Source organism: Pinus tabuliformis, chromosome 2_2 (assembly GCF_031772625.1).
Source record: "Pinus tabuliformis cultivar Carrire ecotype Pingquan chromosome 2_2, CPIR1, whole genome shotgun sequence".
In the NCBI taxonomy this organism is placed as follows: domain Eukaryota; kingdom Viridiplantae; phylum Streptophyta; class Pinopsida; order Pinales; family Pinaceae; genus Pinus; species Pinus tabuliformis.
Genome location: NC_142300.1, coordinates 111,595,690 through 111,620,173, shown reverse-complemented (window position 1 = coordinate 111,620,173; position 24,484 = coordinate 111,595,690). Strand labels below are relative to the sequence as shown.

Here is a 24,484-nt window from a genome sequence, read left to right as displayed (position 1 = left end):
TCCAAAAAAGGACAAAGTTAGAGACCTTGAACAAAGTTGGATGATGACTAAACATTTTGAATATTCAAAACTTTTGTCTTCCGTTGAATTAAAGGTTGTATTTTGTTAAACTATTCTTGAAACTTGAAGGATATGTATTAGTGAAGTGAGCCTAGGAAAGGGTATTAAATCTATGTGACAACACTATTCATTGATACTTAACGGTAGACAAATTTAACTATATGAAACTCATTTTAAACAAAGAAAATTATGCTTATACAATTTTCCTACATGATATCATAATTCAATGTAATATGTACGTTGAACTGGTGTTTCTTCTGTCATCCCAGAGGTATGTGGTCTAGTAGCTTATATAGTGAAGTTTGAAACATTAAGATTCCATATGGAGGGTCACTATTGAAGCTCAGACAGATTTGTTCAGTTCAAACTCCAGAGTAAAGAAAAAGAAAAACGATGGAATGAAAATGGAAAGAGGAGAGTACTTTAAAGAATACTATATATTTTTGAAAAATATATTCATTTAGGAGTCTTGCTTGAAATTATCTAGCAGTGGAGTTGTATTTCTGGTACCTTTTGTAATACATTGAATTTTTGTCATATTCTTGTCTTTTCAATATTTATTTTAATGTTCTGTATTTGAGTTTAAAGAGGCATAGTAGTAATCAAACATTTTTGTGATGAATGATGAATAAAAATGAGAACTGATGATCAATTAAGCAGTTCTCATCTGACAACTTGAAATCTAGATGTTGCACACTGGTGAATTAAAATATAATAGTATTATATAGTCGTTTACAATTATTTAAACTTCTGGATCTTGTAGCACCTTTTTCTTTTTGAATTATAGAAACTGGAATAATGTAATTTATCTTTTGCTTAATTTTTTTTATGTAAAACATACACGTCAAGATCACCTAGCTTTATTTGTTCCCTGTTTCTAAATGTAAAGAATTATGATTTGGGTTTTGTAAGACTTGCTAAGTTTTTATCTTTCGTTCTTTGGGAAGAGCTGCAGAGTATTGGTTTGAGGAGGCCAAGAAGAAATGTATGTCAGTGAATTCAGTTATTTACAACAACATAATAAATGCACACTGGTGAGTATTGGGCACATCTACAAGCTACTCTTTTTTATGACTATTATAAAGAATCAACTACTTAAATCTAGAACTATGATTTGTGTGTTCCTGTATTCCTTAATATTTCAGTTGTATATACTATAATTGTATTCAATAAGTAATTCCAAATGTTTTAAAATTTGGACTTGGACTGGAGTGGGTCGAGGGTCAATTTGGACTCAGATTGAGTCAGACTTATGTGATTTCAATGACTTGGTTTACTAAAAAATATATTTAACGAAAATATTATATTTTAAGAATTCCAAACCATGATCCTTAAAAGTTATTGAATTTTGAAAAAAATAACTATGAATAAATGAGCAAGAGCATTTAAATGACAACCATAAATGACAAGCAATGTTCCAGAACTGCCTCTATTGGGATCCTCATCATTAGTATCACAGTCTGCCTCTTGTCTAACCTTTGCCTCTGTCAAGATCCTCTAGGGACATTTGTTCAACACCACCCAATTTTGATGACACTTCTGCCTAATCCAAACCTTATAATATGGTAGAAAATGCTTAACATGCCTAATCAATGGTTTTGGTTTGAGTGAAGGCTATATTTTTGCTAAGGCCATGACAAAGGAGTTCAACAATCAAGATTCGATACCACCAACATAGAGGTACATAAAGGGCTTGGTGCTCTTGATTAAATGAAAATCCTATTCCCTGATATGTGAGAGAATCCAATGAAAATGTTGCAATCCTACCAATCCTGAAATCCTGAATATTGTTAAAGTCTGCTGAATTTTGAATGGGATATGAAATTCTATTTTCTCCTTATAAAGTCTGATTAGGTTTGAACCACTTTCAAACATCCTGAAACAATTAATGGTAATGATAAAAATTAAAGTAACATGATTAAAAACAAAGATAAGTATAATGTTAAAATTTTAACATGATTAAAAACAAAGATAAGTATAATGTTAAAATTTTAACATGATAAAAAACAAAGATAAAGGAAATGTAATATCACCATCAATTGCCAGAGTTTTTGGTCAAACCGTGTGAAGCAAAATTATAGTCCTTCAAGGAATGATGTTGGTAAGGTTTAGGAGTTAGTTTTTTTCAATAAAAAAAATGAATTTTACTTGCTGAGTACACCTCTGTGGGGTCCACCAGCTACTCGGCTGATTAGGGCTGGTTTGCTACTGAACCGGCTGAGTCAGGCTTTGACTTGACTGCTTTGGCACTGAACCAGCCAAGTCAGGCTCTCCAAACCGAGCAGAAGACTGTGTTGGTATGGCCACAGTCAACTTGGCTGAGTTGACTCGGACTGTGTTTTAAAACACTGCTTTATACTCATTTTTTTTTTCTGAAATTTTCCATGGAATTATGCCGATATTATTTAGAAGGGATCTGCAGCCTTTTCTCTTTGAAATGTTCATATGTGGGTTTGTAATGCACATTCTCATGAATAGCTTGAAATTCACAAATTTCTTCAAAAAAAAATATTTTTGATAATCTGCTGCCTTTTCTCTTTGAAATGTTCATATGTGGGTTTGTAATGCACATTCTCATGAATAGCTGGAAATTCACAAATTTCTTCAAAAAAATTTATTTTTGATAAAATGTAAAATAATTTAAAGCCTGGAAAATGTGTTAGCATCATGACTTTTCCACCACTTATATTGTCAGAAAGCTAACTAATAGTCTATATTGGGTGGGGTTGATCTCAAATGACTTCCTGTAACGTTTTGTTTCATTGTAAAGTGCTCAGAAAGAAATAGTCTCATAACTGTTAAAGGTCATGATGAGCAGTCATCTCTCTTGTAATACTTGGATGATAAGGATTAACGTATTTGAAAAAAACAACTGGTTAAGGAAAGAAGTGATATAGAATAATTGAAGTGGAGAAATGCCATTAGACATGAAAGGAAGGCAAGACAAGTTTATCAAATCATTTAAAAGGAATGGAATTTTTTTGAAATTGAAATCCTTGGAGATATTTAAGGAAGATATAAATTAATTAATGCCTACTAGTGATGAAAGATTGGTCATTGGGACTTGCTACCTGCCAGATGTACCTAGCAGAGGAAGGAAGAGAAACATCAAAGTTGAACAAGGCACTAGTCAAAGTTTAAAGTCCAGAAGTCTTGCAGGGCAATTTTGCCTCTTCTTCTTCTCTCTTCTTTCTCTATGCAATTTCCGTACCCCATGGGGGAATTGTAAAAAATGTTACTAGCATGATGAACTTATGTAAAAGACTTAGTCCCTTAGGATTTGGTTATTAAGGAAGTTACTCCAGAGTGTTTTTTTGCTTAATTAATTATTTTTGGATTCTTAGAGATTAATAATTAATTTAGTTTTTTCACTTACATCCTCCAAAGCTGGAGTGCGTCTTAAAAACTAGGCCCCAAGAGTGTTATCTAAGTCTAGGGTCAATGTATATTACCATTAGGAATTACATTGAGTCTTACAGAATTGCATTAGGTTTTTATAGGATTTTTTAATAATTAAAAATTTCATGTAGAACAGAAAATTTAAACAAAATTTATATTAAAAATAAAAATGTGGTACTAGGAGGCTTCATATGGCATGTAGGTGTTAGTTTTTGTAGCATCACATGTGTTCTAGCCACAAAGTTTTGTGGAGACGCTAGAATACATGGGGGATCTCCAAAACCCAGAATTTGTTTTTGGGAATTCCGCCTAGAAGTGTCTCAATTAGATTATTATCTGGTTTTTAAAATATTCCTGAGTTTAAATTTAGGGAATCATGTTAATTAATCAGTATTAATTGAGAGAAGGCATGAATCATCAAGAAACTCACATGGATCGACCCAGAAATGATCCTAGCCATTGATTAAGTTTTAATCTTGGTCGTTGGTGCTCCAATAGTGGATTATAAAAGAAATTCGATGTGGTGATGGAGATCATCCAGTGCATATACTCAGTTTCTCAGGCAATTCGATTTTCTCAGTAGCAGCATCTCAACAGAGAAGCGAGAGCCAGAGGGTGAGTAGCAGGTGCAAGAGGAGAGCAGTTGCATTCCAGGAGGAATTTTTTCAGTTCCCGGAAGGGTCGAAGGAAGGAAGGCTGAAATCTTCAAAGGGCCAACATAGGCATAGGCACTACGCAGAGGGTGACATAGAGATTTCAACGCAGAGGCTGGGGAAGCTATTTTGGAGGCAGAAAATAGCTATGGGGTGAGAGAAAATTCTCACAATATTTTTGCCAGTATTTTCTTCAAATTAGATTGCTAGCTAGGCATCTAAATTATTGTACTCAAAATTGTTGCTGAACATTAATAATAAAACCCTCATCTGCTGCACTGGTTTTTCCAAGCTGGGTTTTTCCAGGGACATTGGTCCAAAAATAACTGTGTCATTTTATGTGTGTGTGCTAGTATTTCTTCCAGGGTTTATTTCTTCCGCAATTTTATTTGTGTAGGTTGCAGTGTGATTGATTCATTATTTGCTGTAGCACATAGTAAATAAATTATTAAAAATTAATTTAACAATTAGGAGAATTATTTCCAGTTTCTGCAATATGATTCGGGTGCCCAAATTTTTCACATGGTATCAGAGCTTAATTGATCAGGCGGGAAGCTCAAAAGCAGAGAAAGGAATTTCGCTGTTCGAAAGGAGCTGTAGATCGAAATTCCTAGAGAAACTACACAGAGCCCAGAACAGGGAGTTCGAGTTGCTAGGGCAACAATTCGATTTTTCAGTTGGAAGGAGGCAGGAAAATCAAATTGCCCAGATTAGTGATTTCAACAGTGAGAGGGAGCAGTTGCAGCTCAAATTTTTGCTGAGCAGAATCCTTGTTGGACACAGAGAGTTTTTGTTGCAGGCTGTAGAGCAAAATCCGCGTCGGGAGAAAAAGAAGAATAACACACTAAATTTGTTCAAGTATAGCCATGGATAGAAGTAACATTCAGGAGACTTCAGATTTGTCTTCTAGATTGGAAGACAAATTTGCTTGCTTAGCAGGATCAGCTTCACAAGGAGTCTATTATGAATATAAAATTATATAAAATAAGATGAATATAAATAAATATAAATAATAAATAAACAAAATAATGATTATTCAAATAGTCATTAGTTAAGTGAAAAGGCATGTCTAAAAGACCTGCCCAATCATGAAAGGACACCTGCTTGGGTATATAAGTGGGTCCTCCTTGTAACATTTAATATCTCTTGTACATTTATATACATTAATAAAATATTACTTACAAACACATTAGTATATTTTACATTTAAGTCAACAAGCTATAAGTTTTGTTGCTTCAGTGGTATTAGAGTCATGCGAGTCTTTGAGCGTTTTCCGCCGCACAATATGCCGTTAAGTTTTCACCCTGAATTCATTGAGCAATTTAGTAAAATTCAAGAAGCATTTCAGTGATTAGAAAAATCACGTGCTGAAGTTACATCATGTCTAAAGCAAAGTTATGCGAAAATCCATAATAAGGAAGATGATAGCGATAGTGTAGAAACAAAACCAGATGAAGCTGATCTTTATGTGGATGAGAATGATATAGATCAAGATGATGATCCAAATGAAGATGATGTGGATGTGGGTTATGTAGATCAAGATGATGATCCAGATGAAAATGATGTTGATGAAGATAATTATGAAGATGACATATTTGAAAAAGAAAAAGTGGATTATGGGAAAGAAGAGGAAGAAAACCATGATCAAAAGGATGAGAATAACGCACAAAACATTACATTTAATAATGGTGAAGATAAACTTGGTCATAATGAAGAAGATCCACATGAAGATGAAGATGATCTCAACAACGATTGTGATGAGAAGGATAGTCAAGTTGGGTATATGAAAACTAAAGAAGAAAATACTTTTGATGAAGAATCACCACTCCTAAGTACCGTTGATGTAGAGTATGAGAGAAATACATTTGAGGTTAGTGACAATTCAAATACAACAAATATAAAAATCCTTTCCAGAGTCCCTAAAGGTTTTCAAAACATCAGTTTCGACACTTTCAATAGAAGGTGACATTAATGTTAAAAAAATGATATCTCCAACTTGCAATATTATAACATGGAACCACAAGAAATTGAACCTATGAAAAAAGCAGATGAAGAACAAAATAATGAAAAAGAAGTCGATGCAACAACCTCTCTTGTTGATTCAATCAATACTTGCAAAAGAAAGGAAGTTACGCCTATGGATATACCCATATTGACTAGAACTCTCACAAATTCAAGAATTATGATAAGTAAAGTTGATGTGAAAGAAGCAAAGGCCGTAAAGGATGAGGTGGATGCCCAAAATTTGCTTTCTCATGTCAAAGTCGTAGTAGATGCAATGGAAAAGAGAGATACTGATAATAATTATTCATTTCAGTTGATGACTTCGACATTGAAGCGGAGAATTAGAGTGGAGAAAAGATATTGAATTTTGGGAGAATAATGAAGAAGTCTTTTCCCCTGTCTGCCATAGGAGGTGGAGTTGCGAATTTCATGGCTTCTGGAAAGCTAAAGAAGGGTGGTCGTTGTTGCTATGTCTGTGGTTCTCCAGAGCATCTGGTAAGGGACTGTCTAGATAATTCTGGCACTTATCTTCAACATGGTATATTTCATGTAGGTGGATGACTGTATCCTAGAAATATTCTTGCATATGGTCCAAATACATACGGGCATGGAGCGTCAATGCCCCATGTTAGGCCCTTTCCTAGTAAGTATGGGCTAGCTCCTCCAACATTGCCATTTGAGACTTCAATAATGCCAGTTGCACCATATGCCATTCCTCCATATATGCCATCAATGTATTCAAGTGTGCCTATTCACTGTGGCTTCATGAGAATGGGTAGTGTCAGACCTTCTCTAGTTGCTCCATCTGAAAGGCTTTTAAGCCGGGAATAATTTATGCAACTTCAGGATCATGAATGACGGTGCAGATTTATGCAAGAACAATAGGATAGGGAACGAATTGAAGAAAAGGCTAATTCAATGGAAGGTGACTCTCGAGTACATTGTTTAGAATCTTAGAAGCATTGGTATGATCGGCGGAAGATCTCTGAGGACAAGCATCATAATCCTTATGGCACACATGAGCTTAATCGAGTTTCTGTTAGAAATTATTCAGATAAAAGTTATCATTAAAAAAGCAGAAGTGGGAAGCATATGCGAAAGCATTCTCAGGAAAAATATGTTGATAGAAATGCATGTCAAGGGCAAGATACTGTTTCAAATGAGGGTAGTTCAGAAAAGTTACCTGAGAAACTTGCGAAAGCAAAATACGTGGGAACTTCTATATTTACCCTCAAAAGCAAATTTCCTGTCAATGGCATCCATGATATTTACGAATTCGGTTTGAGGTTCAATCGCCCTAATATTTTGAGGGTTGATATCAAGGGTTTTGAAGTTCAACTAACTCTAAAGTTTGATGGCAATGGAAATTCGTATGGCAAGGAGATTTGTATGGTCTCCTGTCCTGGGCATTCACATGACACTTTTGTCTTGTGCAATCAAATTTGGATGGCATCCTGTTCTGAGCATTTCAGATATCACTACCACTATAATATTTGCGTCACGTTTTGTCTCGAGCCTCGGCACATCAGAATTTGGTATTGTCTCAACACACTAGTGTATGTTGTGACTAATCTCATGCAATGGTACATATATAAGTGTCGGATCACAATATGCTATATATGTTTTTTCAATGAATCACAATATGGTTTCTCTTCGTCATTTACACCCAACGTATCATCATATATGCATGGCATCTCTGCGATGAAGTTGACAATAATTATATTGGCATACATACCATGTGATATAATGCATCGATTCATCCTTTTCTAGTACATGATCTCTTCCAAACCTAGACTATTTTGCTATTGGGGAAATCAAAGCGAAGTTTGCTACAAAGGCTTGATGGCAATTAAGGGGATTTCTGGGATTAGTGAACACAAATGCCACATGAGTTATTTGTGATGAAGACTTGCCATGTAACCATTGAAAGAGACAAGCCGTTTGGCATATGTCCGATGAGTAGTACTCAAGGAAATAAAAAAAGGAACATAACTATAAATTAGGCAATTAACATAAATATTAATTATAAAGTTACTTTATAAATGTTATTAAAGTTACTTTATAAACTTATAAAGTTACTTATTAAAAATTAATTAATTAATTATATATAATAAATAAAATAAAATAAAATAAAAAATAATAGTATATATATATATATATATATATATATCAGATGGAAATGGATAAAATCTAATTTGAAGGCAATAATACTGATGACTTAGTCATGCCGGAAAAGAAGTGGGCAAGGAAGAAATTATAACAGATTAAGTTTTGAGGACAAAGCTTCTTGAAGAGAGAGGCAATGTTACGAATATGAAATGATATAAAATAAGATGAATATAAATAAATATAAATAATAAATAAACAAAATAATGATTATTCAAATAATCATTAGTTAAGTAAAAAGACATGTCTAAAAGATATGCCTAATCATGAAAGGAAACCTACCTGGGTATATAAGCGGGTCCTCATTGTAACATTTAATATCTCTTGTACATTTATATATATTAATGAAATACTACTTACAAACACATTTGTGTATTTTACAATTAAGTCAACAAGCTACAAGTTTTGTTGCTTCAGAGTCTGGTATATAGATAGTGGAGCTTCAACTCACATCACTGGGGTTAAAGAATATTTCTTTAGCTACAAAGAGGAGTAGATGGATTTCTAGATTACCATCTGAAACAAAATGAAATGTACTCCAGTAAGGAGAGGTACCATAGATTTTCAGGGGGAGTCAGGAGCAAGCACCAATGCTTTAGATGTATTGCATGTGCCAATATTTGGTATGAACCTGATTTCAGTATCCTAGTTACAGGATAAGGGGTATGATATTCACTTCGTGGGGAAGAAAGTGTATGTCAAACACCCGAGTTGGAAAAAGGTAAGACAAATTGGAGTTTGATGTAATAGGTTGCACTGGTTACAGATCGATTCTCCAATGGCACTGATAGGCAGTAACAATAGCAGTGGGTAGGAGATGAATGAATTATGGCACAAGAGAATGGGACATCTACACAATGGAGCACTCAGGATGTTCAAAGAAACTGTAACAGGGGTTCTTGAACTTGGAACTGAACACAATGATGTGTGCAGGGGGTGCGTACTTGGGAAGTATGCTAAGGCAACATTTCCAAGAAGTGACAACATAGTTGATGGCCTATTAGGACTTATACACTCAGATGTTTGTGGCCCAATGTCCACTAGAACTCTTAGCGGTGTCGAATATTTCGTCACCTTTATTGATGATCATTCCAGGAAAACCTGGATCTACTTCTTAAAGACCAAGGATGAGGTCTTCAATCGTTTTTGAGAGTTTAAAGCTCTCATGGAGAATGCGACAAGGAAGAAGATCAAGGTGCTTCAACCAGATAATGGTGGAGAATATATTGATAAAGACTTCACAGATTTCTATGCGAAGGAAGGCATCAAGAGAGAATGGACAACTCCTTATATTCCACGATAGAATGGTGTAGCGGAGCGGAAAAATAGAACCATTGTTGGAGCTTCAAAGGCTATGTTATATGACCAGGATCTACCCAAATTTCTGTGGGTAGAAGCATGTAACACGACAATGTATATTTAGAATAGGACTCATCATAGAGCATTGGGGAAGAAAACGCCAGAAGGAGTCTTCATAGAAAAGAAGCCAAAAGTCGGCTTCAAAATTTTGGCAGCATTGCTTATTTTCACATGCCAGATGATAAAAGGACCAAACTGGATCAGACTGCAGAGAAGGGGTTTTTCGAGGGGTACAATGAAACCTCAAAGGCATTCAAAGTCTACATTCCTAGTAGTAGGAAGATAGTAGTAAGGTGAGACATGAAGTTCATGGAGGATTGAGCTTTCAGGAGGTCTCGTGAGATGCCTGCAGGTGATCAGAATCAGTCAGCAGAAGCCCCTTTAGTCCAGTAGTAGGGGCAGCCAATGGGACAAGCAGGGGGATAGTCACAAGGGTCAAGTATTGTGACTAGAACCAGTATTTCCTCAGGAGCAGGAAATCCGAGGAGTTCTCAGCGCATGGAGCAATAGAGACAGGATGAAGAGGAGCTAGAAGAACATCTCACGACTAGTGGTCGAGCCAGTAGAGAGGTTCGTGTGAAAATCTGGAAGGCCCAAATTTCTACTGCAACAACTGATTAAGTTCCTTTTATTTGTTAATTGCTGAACAAATTATTTACTGCTTCCTACAGAAAATATCGAAATTAATACATTGCAACCTTCACCAATTAAAATTATATGCGGAAACAAGTAACTGAGCAATAAAGAAATACACAACACATTACACAATTTTTTTTGGACAAATGTCTCCGGAAAAACCTAATGCGGGAAAACCGGTGAAACAACTGAGGATTTGTATTATTAAGCGATAGTTTTCTAAATACAATCTCTGGATGTGTTGCTGGCTATCCAGTACAGAGAATATGACTGACAAAAGATTAGTGAGAAATACCTCACACTATCATTGGCGACCTCAACTGATCCGGCCATAGAATGGCTTGTCCCTTGCTGGCTTTGCGCAGTCATTGCATAGGCCTAGCGTCACAACTTCTAGGGACAACGTCACCCCTTCTGTTGATCGATTTGCCTCTGAGACTTCGACTTTGTTTTCCCAATCTCACACCCCGGCCTCCGACTTCAGAAATCAACCTCTCCAGCAAAAATACGGATCTCCTCAAGGCATTGCGCTGCCTCTGCTCTCCCTCTCCTAGATCTCTCTCGTCCTCCTCTGCTGAGTATTCTTGGGTCAGGGGAAATCTCCAACCCAAGCTATTCCTACCCCTCATTGCAAGAAATCACTTCGAACTTCTCTTTGGCAACTGCTGCACTGCTCTTCTTCAGAAATTCAATATCTGATCTCTCACTCAAATGTGTTTTCCAAATGCCCATCAAGCCTCCTCTTATAATCCTTCGTTGAGAACCAACGACCCAGATTACATTGTAATCAATGGCTCAGATCATTTTGGCTTGATCCTCATCTTCTTCTTGAAGTTTCACCCACAGTTAGACTAATACCCTTTAATTATTTTAATTTCCTAAGTTTAGACTTAGGCACCCATTAAAAATAATTAATTGTTTTAATAAAATTGTCTTTTGGTGGAATTTCCCAAAACGATTTCTAGGTATTGTGGCATAAATGTGTCCAAGCCTCCCTGCAAATTTTGAGGCTTAGAGCACATTTGATGCTACTAGAAATCAACAGTTTGTCAAACATTAAGACATGTAGAGGAGTTTATTGGAACTCCTATGACGAGCAAGAGACAATGCAGACAACCTGATAGGTACCAAGCATTGGTAGCTTAGGTTGCAGAACCTTCCAGCTTTCAGGAGGCCGCACAACATCAGGTATGGATAGATGCCATGGTAGAAGAGTATAGCTCTATCATGACAAATGATGTTTGGGAGGTAGTGCCCAGGCCAAAAGACAAATCAGTTGTAGGTTCGAGGTGGATTTATAAGATCAAATATGCAACAAACGAAAGTGTGGAAAAGTACAAGGCTAGGTTTGTGGCAAAGGGGTATGCACAAAAGGAAGGGATAGATTATGAGGAAACCTTCGCCCCAGTTTCCAGATACACTTCTATCCGGTCAGTTATATCTCTAGCAACTCAGATGGGATGGCAGATTCACCAGATGGATGTCAAGACAACCTTCTTAAATGGAGTGATAGAGGAGAAAGTGTACATAGAACAACCACATGTCTTTGAGACTCAGGAGAGGCGCACGCATGTGTGCAAATTGAGGAAGGCTCTATACGGGCTCAAGCTGGCTCCCAAGGCATGGTATGGTAGAATTGACACCTACTTGCAGCAGATGGGGTTCGTCAAGAGTGATGCAAACCCCAACCATTACTATTTGATGGTAGAGGATGAGCCCCTAATTCTAGTTTTGTATGTGGATGATCTATTCTTGACAGGATCATCAGGGCTCATAGAGTATTGCAAGAGGAACTTGGTGGCAGAATTTGACATGAAGGATTTGGGGTTGATGCACTATTTCCTAAGATTGGAGGTGTGGCAGAAGGATGGGGAGATCTTCCTTGGACAAGGAAGATAAGCTACAAATATTTTGAAGGGGTTCAGAATGTAGGATTGCAGACCCATGTCTACACACATGATTACCAAGTGCAAGAAGATAGATGCATCAAATGACAAGGATGTTGACCCCACCTTGTATAGACAGCTCATTGGGTCTCTCATGTATTTGGTCAATGCTAGGCTAGATATTTGCTTCACAGTCAATACCCTTAGTCAGCTCATGGTAGAACCGAAAAGAGTACATTGGGCAGTAGTGAGGCATATTCTGAGGTACATTCGCGACACAGTCGAGTATGGGTTGAAATAATACTCGAGAGGATGACATGAGACTTTGTGGGTACACAGATGCAGATTGGGCAGGCAGTTCAATGGACAGGAAAAGTGTCTTCGGGAACTGCTTCAATGTTGGATCAAGGATGATTTCTTGGTGTAGCTGGAAGCAAAAGTCAGTAGCACTGAGCTTTGCAGAAGCAGAGTATATGGCAGCTAGCACAACTACATGTGAAGCTATATGGCTTCAGAAGCTACTAGTAAGTTTGTTCAGGTAGAGGATGGAGGCGACCAGTGTCTATTGTGATAATTAGAGTTGCATAAAGCTCTCTGAGAATCCAGTGTTTCATGACAGGTCGAAGCACATCGATATTCGATGTCACTTCATCAGAGATTGTGTACAACGAGGAGCAGTCCAGCTACAATATGTTCCCACAAAAGAGCAGGTTGCAGATATACTCACAAAAGCTCTAGGGAGAGCTAAGTTCGTCTATTTTAGAGAACATATGGGTATGGTGGAGAACTCGTTTCAGTAGCAGGGATAGGCTATTTTGGATGTTTCAGATGTTGCAGTTGCAACAACAACAGATGAGAGGGAGTTGCAGTGCAATGCAGTGTTGGCAACAGTATGGCAGGGTCAACAACATAACAGATGCAACGTATATCAGAGTTGCGTAGTAGTTGGTGGGCAACAACAGCCAGACATCAGCAGCGTAACAAGAGATGATGCAGGGACAGAGTGTTGCTACAGGAAAAAACAACGCTAGAACAAATTCCTTGCTAAGAGGGAGTGTTAGTTTTTGTAGCATCGGATGTGTTCTAACCACGAAATTTTGTGGAGAGGCTAGAATACATGAGATCTCCAAAACCCATAAATCGTTTATGGAAATTCTGCCTAGAAGTGTCTCAATTAGATTATTAATTGATTTTTAAATATTTCCTAAGTCTAAACTTAGGAAATATGGTTAATTAATTAGTATTAATTGAGATAAGGCGTGAATCATCTAGAAACTCACATGGATCGACCTAGAAATGTTTCTAGCCATTGATTAAGTTTTAATCTTGGCCGTTGGTGCTCCAATAGTGGATTATAAAATAAAGTTGATGTGGTGATGGAGATCATCCAGTGCAGATACTCAGTTGCCCAGGCAGTTCGATTTTCTTAGTAGCAACAACTCAATAGAGAAGATAGAGCTAGAGGGTGAGTAGCAGGTGGAAGAGGAGAGCAGTAGCATTGCAAGAGGAAGTTTTTCAGTTCCCAGAAGAGTCGAAGGAAGGAAGGCCGAAATCTTCAGAGGGCTAGCATAGGCACTGCACAGAGGGTGACGCAGACATTTCAACGCAGAGGCTGGGGAAGCTATTTCAGAGGCAGAAAATAACTATGGGGTGAGAGAAAATTGTCACAATATTTTTGCCAGTATTTTCTTCAGATTAGATTGTGAGTTGGGCATTTAAATTATTGTACTCAAAATTGTTGCTGAACATTAATAATAAAACTCTCATCTGTTGCACCGGTTTTCCCAAGTTGGGTTTTTTTGAGGACATTGGTCCGAAAATAACTATGTCATTTTATGTGTGTGTGCTAGTATTTCTTCCAGCGTTTATTTATTCTACAGTTTTACTTGTGTAGGTTGCAATGTGATTGATTCAGTATTTGCTATAGCACAGTAAATAAAATGTTAAAAAATAATTTAACAATTAGGAGAATTATTTCTAGTTGCTACAATAGGATTCGGGTGCCCGAATTTTCACAGTAGGTACTCACTTTTCATCCTCAGAGTACGCACTTTACCTTAGTACCCCCTTTTGGGTGAAAAATATTGATTTTTCATCATGAAAATCAATTATTTACTAAAAAAGGTGAATAAATTAGCTCGCTATATTTAGGAAACATGTTTTTACTTGTCTCCAGTCTCACTGAGACTCACAATTAGTTAATAATTAGTAGGAGACAAGCTAGGCCGAGTTAAGTGATAGGTTTTTCACTTGTCTCCGGTCTTTCTAAGAGGTCGAGTTATGCCATGAGTTAAGTGATGAATTGGAGGACGAGTTGGGCCGAGTTGGGAAGTTGAGTTGGCTTATAAGTTAGGTCGAGTTAGAGTCAAGTTAGGCCGAGTTGAGAGGCCAAGTTGGAGACGAGTTAAGTGGACATGTGACGAGTTCACTCCTTGGGATTCACACTTCTTTTGAGATTCACACTCCCTTGATGCATGCACACCCCTCTATGGACTCACACTCTTTCTTGGGATTCTCACTTCTCCTTAGGATTCATGTTCCTCCTTGGGAACTCCTCCCTCTTTTCTATAAATCAAAGTTTCCTCCTCTACTGTGAGTTAGTGGAAGAAAGTTTGAAAGATTTGGCAAAAACATGCTATTGTAACTGTTTATCATTTTGTTTTGGAATAAAAAGGCTTTGGAGGATACATGGTGCATTTGTCTTGTGTGGTTGCTTGACCCTCACATGGGGTAATATTGTTTTATTGCATTGTTTTGAATCTCGTTATTATAGGCCTTTAAAGGGTATTGCTGCCCATAGGAGAAGATAATCAAACTTATTTGTCTGTTTGTCCTTTTGTTGTCTTGCATTGTGGAATCGAAATTACATGTTATTCTAGTTTTGATTGACATGTTTATTTCCAAATTTCACACGTAAGTTTTCACCTATTTTAACTACTTTCCTGGCAAGCTTATGAGATGTTGCAGGTGCCTCAAGATTGAAGGATTGGATCCTCTTTGGATGGAGTATCCATTGTTCTTCAACACATAAGGAGCTACATTCCCACCGAACACCAAGCGTAGTCTCCATGTGCTTGAAGATTCCAATCAAATTGTCTCCCTCTTTTCTTGCGTACAAATTCTCATAAAATTCATTCCTTTATTTTATGAAATTTCATGGTCATATCTAGCAATTTAAAGTGCTACTTTGCTGCTGTCCTAGCAGCAATAAAAATCAGCATGGAAAGGTTGATATACTTTGGCCTTTCTTAGTTGTTTTAGAGTAGAAATTTCCCTCTTTCCTTCAAAATTTTCACTTGGAATTTCTTTTCATTTTTCTACTAACATTGCAGGTGTTCCCAAAGTGTTTTGGGGCATCTTTCACCGTTTTTGTTCACTCATTTTTTCTGGTTTGCGAACATACAAGGGGAAGAGTTGCTGAATTTTTGTCGATTTGGACATCTAAGGGACCCGAAAGAAAACTATCATAATCCTCCTTGCAAAAGAAATTTTAAAAACCACTATTTCTCTTTACTCATAAGGGATCTATCATAATAAAAACCATTGTAATTTTGAGAGAGCTAGGGGAGTCCCCTAGGCATCCCTTCCCCCCTACCCAATGGGGGTCTTTTGTGTTTTTGTCTCAATTTTCGTGGTGTGTTTTATTTGGATTAAAATCAATCCATGCACCACAAAATATCTTAGATTAGATTTATTTCATTTAGTAGATTAGATTTCTTTTCCGCAGTAAGTAATGAACCTTTCCCACCGGGTCTTGTTATGCTCTCAACCATTGCAAGCGAAAGCTTGATCCTTGGCATGATCTAGAGAGGTCTTGTGTTGGTTGAGTAGTTTAATAGGGACGACGCCTCAACCATTTATCATAAGTTTGGATAAATGATTGTTGACTTGTGAAATCAGGGGAATGCCTTGATGTAAGCTTCTTCACGCTGGATCTCCAAGCGAACTTCTTGATCCCATTTGAAGGATAAAGGTGAAAGAGGAAACAAACAATTAGAGTAGTTTTTACTTTTCCTACAATCACACGGATCACATATCCATCCTTCAATTGCACTCACTAATAATCCAATTGAAGAATTTTACTTAATAAAGTCAACCAAGAGCACAATTCAAAACATTTTGCGACAACATCCTTTGGGCCATGATCACCATTTGCCCAGATTTAGTTTTCAAGCAAGAATTTAATTTTCTGGCACTGGTCTTATTGTCATTTCATATTATTTTCTCATGAATGTTTTACTTGTATGCTCATGAGTTGCATGTTGTTAATTTCATGCTTTTGGTAGCCTAATAAAACTACTAGAATAACTCATTTAACATTGCTAATAGCTTATCTTAGCCTTAGTTTATTTTCTTAGGGTTTACCCCCTTTGCTTCTCTAGGAGTTAGCCTAGACGGAGGAGTTGAGATTGAGTGACAAAAACTCGATACGAGACTTGCCCCCAAGGCCACACTCAGTGGATTACTTTTTTTTCCATGTAACCCAAGTTGTGGATTAGGCGGCAACATGACTCAAGTGTACAACACGTATTAGAAGCCAAATAAAGAGTGCCTAGGGACTAGGGAATCTCGTTTCTAGGAAAGAAGAAAAGTAGAAGCAAAAATACATGGAAAGATGAGCGTCAACCCTCAAACATGTGATAAAGAGAACCTATGCAATAGAGGACAAAGGGAGCCAGTCATTTGATTGCTCTTTCATCATTGTCTTAGCTAGACGAACCAAGAACATTGAACATTATGAAATCACCAATAATGTGTTTGATTAAATCCTTTTGGAGAAAGGTTTGGGCTAAAGGGTGCTTGTTGATTAGAAGTAGGCAGTGAGAGGATCTACCCAAAAGTACTCCTCCCGGTTGAAAAGTAACTAGGTTTGGTCTTCATAATGACGTGTAATTGTGATTTTATGTAATTGATGAAAATAAAGAAAAATAAAATTATTATTATGCTTGTCTCACGGGTTTCATGAGCAAGGAATTTTATTTTAGTAATGGCTCCCATAGTGAGCCTTTAGGATTAAGTCATCTAGTCATAAAAGTGAAATCAAGTCTATGTCATGTATGAAGGATCCTTCTTGGGCATATTACACTTGTGCATGAGTCATTAGAAATGTAAAGTAGCCCTCCAAGACAAGCACAAGTCATCCCTCTTCAAGTCGGCTTCAAATGAATTTAATTATCTCCTCCTAACAGTCATGTCGGCTTACCTTCTTTAGGTCGACTTATTTTAGTGGCAAACCACTATAAATAGAGCCATCCGAATTTCAATTAGAGACAGATTTTCAGACAAGAGTTTAAGGGGTTTGCAATTCGAACAAGATTACACTGCAAAGATAAGACTACGGTAAGGGTGCAATGCGAGGTAAGTACTGAAATAAAAGTGCGAGGTACAACAAAAGAAAGAGCTGAGAAAGGGTAGCCAAGAAAGTGTGTAATATGAAGCATAAGGCAATAGTACAATGCGAGATAAGGTAGCAGTGTAATGCGAGGTGATGCAACAATACAGTGCGAGGTAAGGCAGCAGTACTGTAAGTAGTGCAGGGGCAATAGAGCAGTGCAAAGGTAAGAAGGTAAGGGCAACAATACAATCCTCTAAGGTCCTCAAGGAAGCTAAAGTAAAGAACAGTTCTGAAGCAGTGAAGAGGAAACTGAATTCTAAAGGGTAGCCAAGAAAGAGGAAAAAAACAAGAAGAATCTTATCAAGAAGTTTTGTGTGTTGGTCTTGGAAGGGCAAATAGGTCAAGGGTCTTGGTCTTGGTCTTGGTATTTGTCAGTTGGAATCTCTATAAGAAGAATTTGTGCGGGTTTTCCTCCCAAAGAGTGAGAAGTTTTAGCCCTGGATGACAACCTATATTTTGTGTCTCTTGTCTCTTTATGGTTTATGCATTGGTAGCTATTTGATGAAGCATAACACTAATAACCTAAGTAAAAGAAGATTCTAATCTAAAGAAGTAAAAGCACTCACAAGCAGTTACTAATATAAGAGAAATCACCTAATATCATTGCCCTAGATTTCTCAACATGTTATCAGAGCTAAGGTAACTAAGTCAAGGAAGGGAATCTTATCAAGAGACACACAAGGATCAAATTTCAGGGAAGGCATCAAAGTAAAGATCATCTTGAAGTAAATGGAAGCATCATGGCTGTAGATCAAAGAAGTCTACAAAGAAGTATTGGGATCATCATCAAGACAAAAAGGCCAAAACCCTACATCTACTCAAATTGAAGATATCTACAAATCAAGTTAAAGTGTTTTGAAGACTATTCATCCAAAGGAAGCTAGATCAAAAGGCGGTGTCATCAAGACTCTCTCATTGAAACAAGTTCCTTACCATTAAAGACATCACCAAGAAGTCATCACTGATCTTCATCAACAAGACTTCACCATCAAAGGGGATCTTCTCTGTGGGATCAAGGATCATTATTGAAGAAAACTATCTTCAACAAAGAGAAGTTTTCTATTCTCTATATCATCATCAACATCAAGGAAGCAACAAGGATCATCCTATCAGGCAAGTATATGACCTTATTTGAATTTGTCAAAATGTCTTTTTGTAAGGAGAGCAACAAATTGGTTGAGGCTTCAAACTAACTTGCATGGAAGAAAAGGATAGATCTAAATCTCATTGAAAATGAGGTCATGGATCATGTCAAAGGATCTATCACAAAACCAGGAGAGGAAGATGCTCAAGCTCTTGCCAAGTATATGAAAGGGGAAGTTAGGGCTCAAAGGATTCTCATAGAATCCATCAAGGATCCCCTCATCCCATATGTATCTAAACTTGCAACTTCAAAAGAAATCTATGACAAACTGGTAGAGTTGTATTCCATAAGCACTGCTGGAGAAGTCATATCATTAAGGCAAGAACTCTACAAGCTGAAGATGTCTAAGGAAGATGGAATAGCCTCATACTTTATGAGGATATCTGAGATCTGAGATCAACTACAAGAATTGGGAGAAGTCATGTCTGATAGTGAAATGACTACAGTGGTATTAAATGCACTACCGAAGGAGTGGGGTAACTTTACTTCAAGTATTTATGGGAAGAAAGAAGCTACTCCATTCCAGGATCTATGGTCACTATGCAAGATTGAAGAATCTAGACTAAAGGCCAAATCTGATGTGCGAGAAGGTGAGCAAATCAAGCTTATGCTGCAACGACAAGAAGAAAGGGACAATTTGGAAAGTTTGTAGAAATTTCTCATTTCCCACCCCGGTTTTCAGTTTCACCTTATTTCTCCCATATAGTTAAATGCCCTTTCCCATATCCATACATTCAACAAGCTGGAAAAATAAATTTTGTTGAAAACACAAATTCTGGAAATTTTACAGAATGCTGGAAAATGCAGAAATAAAAAATCAGCAGGTACAAACAGCGATTTAACACATTTGAACACAGTGATTTTTGGTCAAGGTGACCCTGGAAAAACCCCTTACAACTCTTGGGGAAAACCAGTTCGAGAGCTCTTTCTTATTTCTGAAAAAAATGCTTTTTACAGTGAGAAATATTCAGCAAAAATTCAACAAGCAAACTTTACAACTTATCTCGTTTTCCGTGCCTCACAGCCAACTAAAAACACTAGCAAACAACAAAACAGGACAGCAATAAATGCTGTATGGCCTCCTCGATTTTCATGCCCACTTTCAGCCTTAAATGCTACTGCACGGCCTGCAATAAATGCACTGTATGGACCTCGATTTGCATGCAGAAAAAACGGCAATACGCTGTATGGATTTCCTTGGAAAATGTGCCAGCAAACTACTCGATTTCTGTGCAAATAGCTCCTCAATTTCTGTGCAAACAGCTGTACGGATTTCTAGAAAATCGTGCCAAAATTTGCCTTTCACTGTGTGCTAACTCAGCTGTACGGATTTGCTAAACTGTTGCCTTGGAATGTGTGCCAAGCTGCTGTCTCCTTCTCCTCCCTGTCCAGAAATCTCCCTTGCTCTCTTTCTCTCCTTCTCTCAATCTGCTCATGAAAGAATGAATGATCTTTTCCTCCTTTTCCTCCCTTAACCCAACCCTTAGTGACTTTTGGGTGATCCCTAAATCCAATCGCTGAAATAGATTGAGATCTAGGGCTGAGATTAAATGCTCATTTAAATCTCACTTTTTATTTTTTAATTCACCCCACATTAATAAAGACCCACTTAGTCATTTATTTCCAAAGTCACTTTTCCTTTTTAATTTTACATTGACTTTAATAAAGTCACTTTAAAATTAGACTTTAGTAACTTTATCACTTAAAGTCACTTTTAAATTATATTTGACTTTATAAAAATTATAAAGTCACTTTAGGAGAAAAATTAAATTCTTTTGGACACTTTTCCCTAGGCCAAAGATCAAAGCCTTAGGGAACCACCTGTCCTCTGGTACCAAATTTCAACAAAGTTTGGCCCTCATAAAAGTAAAAAGAACATGGTCAAAATCGAATGCTATGGGTGTTAAGAATATGGACACTACAAAGAGACTATCTTAAGCTTAGGAAGGACTATAACAAAAGAGGAAGAGAAGAAGCCCACATCATCGAGGAAGTGGAGGAATCTGAAAAGAAGAAATCCAAGGAGGAAATAATAGATCTCCACTTTTGAGATAGTCTTCCTCACCTAAGTTCTTTTCAAGTTCCTAAGTCTTATGTTGTAAGATATGGCTATAACATGATTCACTAAATGGGATGCATCAAGGCACCATAGAAGCATTGAAAGTAAGAGTTCAGGACATTATCATAGAAAAGCATGAAAGATGGTTAGAATCTATGGCAGTCAATGATATAGCTCTTGGGAATCTCATTGGGAACATAAGTGGCAAGGTCATATAGTACAAGGTTCATCATACATTTGTCAAAAGGAAACATTTGCTGATAGGGACACTTCAGATCCTCAATATTCTCTAATGGAATCTTCATTGAAAGGTTCACCGATCATGAGGAAAAGCAAGTGTTTCATCAAGAATTCGAATCTTGTGGAATTCATGGGATGATGGTATAATGACATAAAAGTGAAGCGTTCAAGGGATTGAAGCTCTTTCAATCAAAGAAAGTTGTTGTAGGAAGTCTAGATGACCCAAAGAAAAACAAAAAAATGAGGTATGTATGCTTACATTTGATATTGTGAAAGTCGTGTCATATGGTTGTAGGTAACATGGATCAATGCTCTAGAGCATGATCAAAAGTAAGGAAGTCCTCCCTCAAAGGAATGCAGGAATGCATGGGTCAAATATTCATTAGATGAAATCAACATAAAATGTCCTCATATGAAGTATGAGGTGGCTTACTACAATTGAGGAACTCTGATTGGAAGCTCTTGGGAATGTAATGTGCGAAGAAAGGAAGGAAGAGATCATGGAATATGCAACCATGGTAAAGGCAATCAACATCCGAAAGACCAAGAAGATTTGACTAGGATATATTCATGGAAGATATGAAGACTCTAATGAAGTCCGAAAGGAAAAGTGACCCTTGACAATATATATATTTTTGGGAGATCTGTCGATTTGTATGGAGGATGCTGATGCAAACTAGAAGATGTCATGATAAAAGAACACCACAAAGGTAATGCTGATTTTAATGTTCATTCCTTTATGTTTATATCTCGATGGGTTTATGCAAGGCTGCCAAGGGAAGATCTATGGATGTCTTCCACCACCAATGCACATGCAGTAAGATGAAAGACCCTTAAGTAAACATGGCATGAAAAAGGCAGCATGGCATGAAGGAAGGCCATATATGGACTAATGGATCACTTTCCGATGATGACATGGCTGACTCATGGATGAAAGTGATGGATGGTTGGTGCCCTATGTAGAAGTCCCAAACAGGAAGACTCCTAAATAACGAAAAAGAAGTTCATGACATCGTGAAGATGAGTTCTTCAAGCAGCTGGTTGTCCCATCATCTCCACCTGAGGAGCTCCTGTAGGTCCCTAATGAAGAGGGAGCCTGGAGACAAGTTTCTTACTTGGAAGAAACATGGAAATTCCTAAGACAAGAGGGAGCTTAGGTACATTTCTTCCATAGGAATGAGTACATTCCTATATTTGAATAGATATGTCCTCCCTAATTAAGAGGGAGAGATAGACACAACATTCTTATCTTCACTTGGGAAGACAAAATGGAGGATTGGGTAAACCTTTGGCATCCGATGCTCTTTGAGGATGTATTAGGGCATCCAAGTTAAGAGTAGTCGTAGAGGACCAATATTTTTTGAGGATTGGGAATCCAAGATAAGAATAGTCCTGGTGGAACACACCTTGAGAACCTGGGTGAGGTATGTTCGGAGAGAGAAATGATGAGGGTGTCTATACATCATTGGTCTCACCAGCATTATGCTTAGATCTCGTGGAGAGATAGAGTTGTTAGTCAAGGCCTTGCTATGTGACAATGCTAGTTGATATGATGTTATACAGATGGGTTACCAATCCAATTCTTCTTATGAGAAATTCTTCAGATTGAGAATGACCAAGTACCATTGTGAATACCTCCCTAGTTAAGAGGTAGTGTTGAAAAGTAACTAGGTTTGGTCTTCATAATGACATGTGTAATTGTGTTCTTATGTAATTGGTGAAAATAAAGAAAAATAAAATTATTATTATGCTTGTCTCATGGGTTTCATGAGCAAGGAATTTTATTTTAGTAATGGCTCCTATTGTGAGCCTTCAGGATTAAGTCATCTAGTCATAAAAGTCAAATTGAGTCTATGTCATGTGTGAAGGATCCTTCTTGGGCATATTACACTTGTGTATGAGTCATTAGAAATGTAAAGTAGCCCTTCAAGACAAGCACAAGTCATCCCTCTTCAAGTCGGCTTCAAATGAAATTAATTATCTCCTCCTAACTGTCATGTAGGCTTACCTTCTTTAGGTCGACTTATTTCAGTGGAAAACCACTATAAATAGAGCCATCCAAATTTCAGTTAGAGACAGATTTTCGGACACGAGTTTATGGGGTCTGCAATTCGGACAAGATTACAGTGCGAAGATAACACTGTAGTAAGGGTGTAGTGCGAGGTAAGCACTGAAATAGAAGTGCGAGGTACAACAGAAGAAAGAGCCGAGAAAGGTTAGCCAAGAAAGTGTGTAAACTGAAGCATATGGCAACAATGTAGTGCGAGATAAGGAAGTAGTGTAGTGCGAAGTGAAGCAACAATATAATGCGAGGTAAGGTAGCAGTATAGTAAGTAGTGCAGGGGCAACAGAGTAGTGCAAAGGTAAGAAGGTAAGGGTGTATATATATATATTGTAAAGAAGAGTACATGTATATACTCGAACCTTATCACAAGCTAGCATAATTATTCAAGCTCTCCAAAACCCTAGGTATTGAAAGTTAAGAAATCCCTAGCCACCACCAAATATCTCTAACAAGCAAGGATCAACACAAGCAAGTCCTCCTTTGCTTCAACACTGGTCTCCATAAGTGTAAGACAACTTCTCTTCTCCTCAACGATTCTTCTTCTCCTCTATGGATTTGCCAAACCCTAGTCATCTTTTCTTCCTGAAGGTGAAACCCTATCTATAATTTATGCAATACCCTCTATGCACTTAGAGGATATGGTATACTTCTTAAAACTACCAAATTCAGACCAACACCAGAAATAAAGCTACAACGTTCTTTAACCATTAGTTTCAAATTTAAAACATGCATGTAGCTTTATAATAATTTCAACCATGGATGGAAATTAAAAATCATGAGCACATAGTTATACAAACTAGAAATAGTACTATGTGGAACAAAGAGCGCAATAACCTTTCATTTCAACCAAGTATACTTATCCTTTTCAGAAAATAATCCACCAACAAGTTGTAGAAGAGGGATGATCCACCCAATCGTAAGCTCCATGTTGCTTCTATTCTCTTGCAATAGAGGCCACTGTCGAGCAAAGGCTATTAATGCCCAAGGGTGAACTCTTCTGATGGCTGGTTGTAATTTTTTCTCACTGCCCAATTCCGAATTTCATAGCTATTGTTTACTCCTACGATAGTCCCAACCCACAACTGTTTTTGCTCTTTAGCTTACACAACCCAAGAAACAGGATCCCCTCCTTTGATCAACACTCGCTTAGTCTATCCCACTACCCTTTAGGGCTCCAACAAAAGTTGTCTGGGAAATCTCACTTCTTGGGCTCTAGGGATTATCAACTATAGCTAAATTCCTCAATAACAATGATTATCATTCCACATAACCACATTTCTCTCCCAATTCATGGTTGTAACCTTACTTAATTCGATTACAGTAAGCTCATGGCAATTTGCTTAGAGAGAAGGCTACTAATTTCCCTATAGTAGAATGATAATTCACATAGTAATTAAAATTTAGATTCGTAGTTAATT

At 37.3% G+C, this 24,484-nt stretch overlaps 1 protein-coding gene across 4 annotated transcripts in view; it reads left to right on the top strand.

The window, feature by feature from the left end:
- The window catches only part of LOC149191613 (pentatricopeptide (PPR) repeat-containing protein), a 343,363-nt gene that overhangs the window by 90,895 nt on the left and 227,984 nt on the right, over positions 1–24,484 (top strand). For 3 of the 4 annotated variants that reach the window (XM_089404360.1, XM_089404362.1, XM_089404361.1), the window contains exon 4: positions 1,008–1,094. The exons of the other annotated variant lie outside the window; for it this stretch is intronic. In XM_089404360.1, the coding sequence (XP_089260486.1) occupies positions 1,008–1,094 (87 nt within the window). The remainder of the gene's footprint in view (positions 1–1,007; positions 1,095–24,484) is intronic. 4 annotated transcript variants of the gene reach the window in all.